General features: G+C 49.6%; 1 protein-coding gene across 2 annotated transcripts in view; it reads right to left on the bottom strand.

Annotated features, from left to right (window-relative positions):
* Window positions 1-3,084: 3,084 nt before the first annotated feature.
* LOC133615325 (germ cell-specific gene 1-like protein) overlaps window positions 3,085-4,010 on the bottom strand; it is a 44,007-nt gene continuing 43,081 nt past the window's right edge. For both annotated transcript variants that reach the window (XM_061973844.2, XM_061973843.2), the window contains exon 6: window positions 3,085-4,008. In XM_061973844.2, the coding sequence (XP_061829828.2) occupies window positions 3,564-4,008 (445 nt within the window). In that variant the 3' untranslated portion in view covers window positions 3,085-3,563. The remainder of the gene's footprint in view (window positions 4,009-4,010) is intronic.

Here is a 4,010-nt window from a genome sequence, read left to right as displayed (position 1 = left end):
GCTCTATTCAGCACAACTCAAAAACAATTTAGGGCAACTCTAGTCAACTCAGCTCAACAAAAGTATAAATAGGACTGATCTAGCCACTCAATCCCTACTCAATAGGAGACTAGCTAGGACGGCTCGATGAAAGATGAGCGAAGACCAATCTAGTCAACCCATCTTAATGAAAAACTAGATAGGACAGCTCTATTCAGCACAACTAAAAAAATATTAAGGGCAACTCTAGTCAACTCAGGTCAACGAAAGGATAAATAGGTCAGATCTAGCCACTCAATCGAAGACTAGCTCGGACAGCTCGATGAAAGATGAGCGAAGACCAATCTAGTCAACCCATCTTAATGAAAAAGTAGATAGGACAGCTCTATTCATCACAACTCAAAAACTATTTAGGGCAACTCTAGTCAACTCAGGTCAACAAAAGGATAAATAGGACAGATCTAGCCACTCAATCCCCACTCAATCGAAGACTAGCTCGGACAGCTCGATGAAAGATGAGCGAAGACTAATCTAGTCAACCCATCTTAATGAAAAACTAGATAGGACAGCTCTATTCAGCACAACTAAAAAAATATTAAGGGCAACTCTAGTCAACTCAGGTCAACAAAAGGATAAATAGGACAGATGTAGCCACTCCCACTCAATTGAAGACGAGCTAGGACAGCTTTAGTCGGCGCAGCTCGATGAAAGATGAGCGAAGACCAATCTAGTCAACTCATCTCAATGAAAGACTAGATAGGACAGCTCTATTCAGCACAACTCAATTAAGGACTAGCAATGGCAACTCTAGCCAACTCAGCTCAACGAAAGGATAAATAGGACAGATCTAGCCACTCAATCGCTAACTCAATGGAAGACTAGCTAGGACAGCTCGATGAAAGATGAGCGAAGACCAATCTAGTCAACCCATCTCAATGAAAAACTAGATAGGAGAGCTCTATTCAGCACAACTCAAAAACTATTTAGGGCAACTCTAGTCAACGAAAGGATAGATGGGACAGATTTAGTTGCCCTCGCTCAATTAACAACCAACTAGGACAGCTTAAGTAAACTCAGCCCAACAAATTACTGAATAGTCAGCACAGCTCAATTAAAGATGAGCTACGACCGATCTAGTCAACTCATCTTAATGAAAGACTCGAAAGGACAGCTCTAGTCAGTGAGGCTTATTTGAAGACCAAACAGGGCAGATCTGGTCAATTCAGCTCAATGAAAAACTAGATAGGACAGCTATAATCAGCACAACTCAATTAAGGACTGGCAAGGGCAACTCCAGCCACCTCAGCTCAACAAAAGGATAAATAGGACTGATCTAGCCACTCCCACTCAATCGAAGACTAGCTAGGACAGCTTTAGTCGGCACAGCTCGATGAAAGATGAGCTAAGACCAATCTATTTAACTCATCTCAATGAAACACTGGGTAGGACAGCTCTATTCAGCACAATGCAAAGACTATTTAGGGCAACTCTAGTCGACTCAGCTCAACGAAAGGATATATAGGACAGATGTAGCCACTCCCACTCAATCGATGACGAGCTATGAGCTAAGACCAACCTAGTCAACTCGTCTCAATGAAAGACTAGATAGGACAGCTCTATCAGAGTAAACGCGCAGACAAAGGAAAGAGATCATTTCCACCAAAACCCACTGCCCACATTGTACCAGAGTTATGTGGCTCCAGGATTGGCCTCTTTGCCCACCTGAAGACCCATAAAGACAAAGGAGGACCGACATACCTGAGCACGAGTGTCCGCTGATGAGTGTAAGTGTGACATTGTTATTCATGCTATTCTGAGAAAAAAGTATTCAGTCTAAGCCTGGGCCCCTGTAGGTGGGGGTCCAGACTGAGGCCAAGGGAAAAAAGTAGTCATAGCGAGGGAAACATCAAAGAACAGTTCCACGCCATCATCTGCTGGGTTGGGGGAGCATGGCCAGGGACAGGAGCAAAACAAAGCAACCAAGAGAGTCGACTCCACCCTCGGCCGCCCACCAACTCTGGTCCAGAGTCCAGTCCGCAAGGATGAGCGAAGATACGTCCCAGGAGACCGAGGAGTCCGATATTCAGCCAGGACACTGTGAAGCTTGTCCGTCCCGGCGCTCAGCGCCAGCTCCGCGGCCCTGTCTCTTTCATCCGCATCTCCTTCAGTCTCTCCAAACGGACTCTGGTGTGGCAGAGACCCAGCAGCTGTTCTCCATGGCCAAAAGGCTCCCGGGAGGCAGATCCACAAGTTCACAAAAAAGCACCGCAGTAGTCACGAAAGTGCCACCCCTTGTCACACAGTCCCAAAGGGTCCCGAACCCATCCATCCATCCATTCTCTACCGCTTATTCCCTTCGGGGTTGCGGGGGGCGCTGGAGCCTATCTCAGCTACAATCGGGTGGAAGGCGGGGTACACCCTGGACAAGTCGCCGCCTCATCGCAGGGCCAACACAGATAGACAGACAACATTCATACTCACATTCACACACTAGGGACCATTTAGTGTTGCCAATCAACCTATCCCCAGGTGCATGTCTTTGGAGGTGGGAGGAAGCCGGAGTACCCGGAGGGAACCCACGCAGTCACGGGGAGGACATGCAAACTCCACACAGAAAGATCCCGAACCAAAAGGCAAAAAAACATGGAAACAATAGGGAAACATCAGAACCACAAACGGATGACACAAGAGCACAGAGCTCCTGCCAACAGCAGGAGCTGTAAAATAAAATATCCATCCATCCATCCATCCATCCATCTTCTTCCGCTTATCCGAGGTCGGGTCGCGGGGGCAGCAGCCTAAGCAGGGAAGCCCAGACTTCCCTCTCCCCAGCCACTTCGTCCAGCTCTTCCTGTGGGACCCCGAGGCGTTCCCAGGCCAGCCGGGAGACATAGTCTTCCCAACGTGTCCTGGGTCTTCCCCGCGGCCTCCTACCGGTCGGACGTGCCCTAAACACCTCCCTAGGGAGGCGTTCGGGTGGCATCCTGACCAGATGCCCGAACCACCTCATCTGGCTCCTCTCGATGTGGAGGAGCAGCGGCTTTACTTTGAGCTCCTCCCGGATGGCAGAGCTTCTCACCCTATCTCTAAGGGAGAGCCCCGCCACCCGGCGGAGGAAACTCATTTCGGCCGCTTGTACCCGTGATCTTGTCCTTTCGGTCATAACCCAAAGCTCATGACCATAGGTGAGGATGGGAACGTAGATCGACCGGTAAATTGAGAGCTTTGCCTTCCGGCTTAGCTCCTTCTTCACCACAACGGATCGATACAGCGTCCGCATTACTGAAGACGCCGCACCGATCCGCCTGTCGATCTCACGATCCACTCTTCCCTCACTCGTGAACAAGACTCCGAGGTACTTGAACTCCTCCACTTATAAAATAAAAAGATATGCGCATTGACTTCCAATAAAAATAAAGCCAAGACCAATCAGTTTTAATGGGATTAGGAAAACAACAGAGAATTAATTTCCTTTGAATACCAACAAATAGCCAAGGTTGGACAGCGTTCCAACCCCGGAGTTGTACAACAATGTTCACACTTGACAAAACAAACCGTACCAAGAAGAGCTGGAGTTAAAAAGGTTAAAGAGGGCTGCAGTCCTGCTCTGGTGTATAAAGGGGGACCGCCAGGAGTCCGTGGACAACAACAGGCGAGCTGGTTGAGTGGGACGAAGATCGGAGAGACAACCGATGTAAAGGAGAGGCGGACACAGGGTGGGAGGACGGAGGAGGGAAGGACACAGAGTGGCGTACAGGGCTGGAGTGTGAGGTCTTGGCAGGCGGCGGTATCTTGGTGGATGGGGGTGCGTAGTACGGGGACAAGTGGGAGATCTGGTATTGGGACTGGTGGATGCCAGAGTATGGGGCGGTGTAACAAGGAGCCGGTGGAAGAAGTCCCATGAAGTGGAAGTTAAAGGGGTTCAGGCCGGAGTTAAGCCTGGGCCCCACCATCAGCACCTTCTTGGTGTAGTCGTTCAGGGTGGAGACGCCGGCCGACATGCAGACAGTGAAGGCCAACCAGGCCACACT

This window comes from Nerophis lumbriciformis, linkage group LG22 (genome assembly GCF_033978685.3).
Source record: "Nerophis lumbriciformis linkage group LG22, RoL_Nlum_v2.1, whole genome shotgun sequence".
NCBI classification, from domain to species: Eukaryota; Metazoa; Chordata; class Actinopteri; order Syngnathiformes; family Syngnathidae; genus Nerophis; species Nerophis lumbriciformis.
The sequence above is the reverse complement of the archived record's forward strand: the minus strand, read 5'-3'. Positions and strand labels throughout refer to the sequence as shown.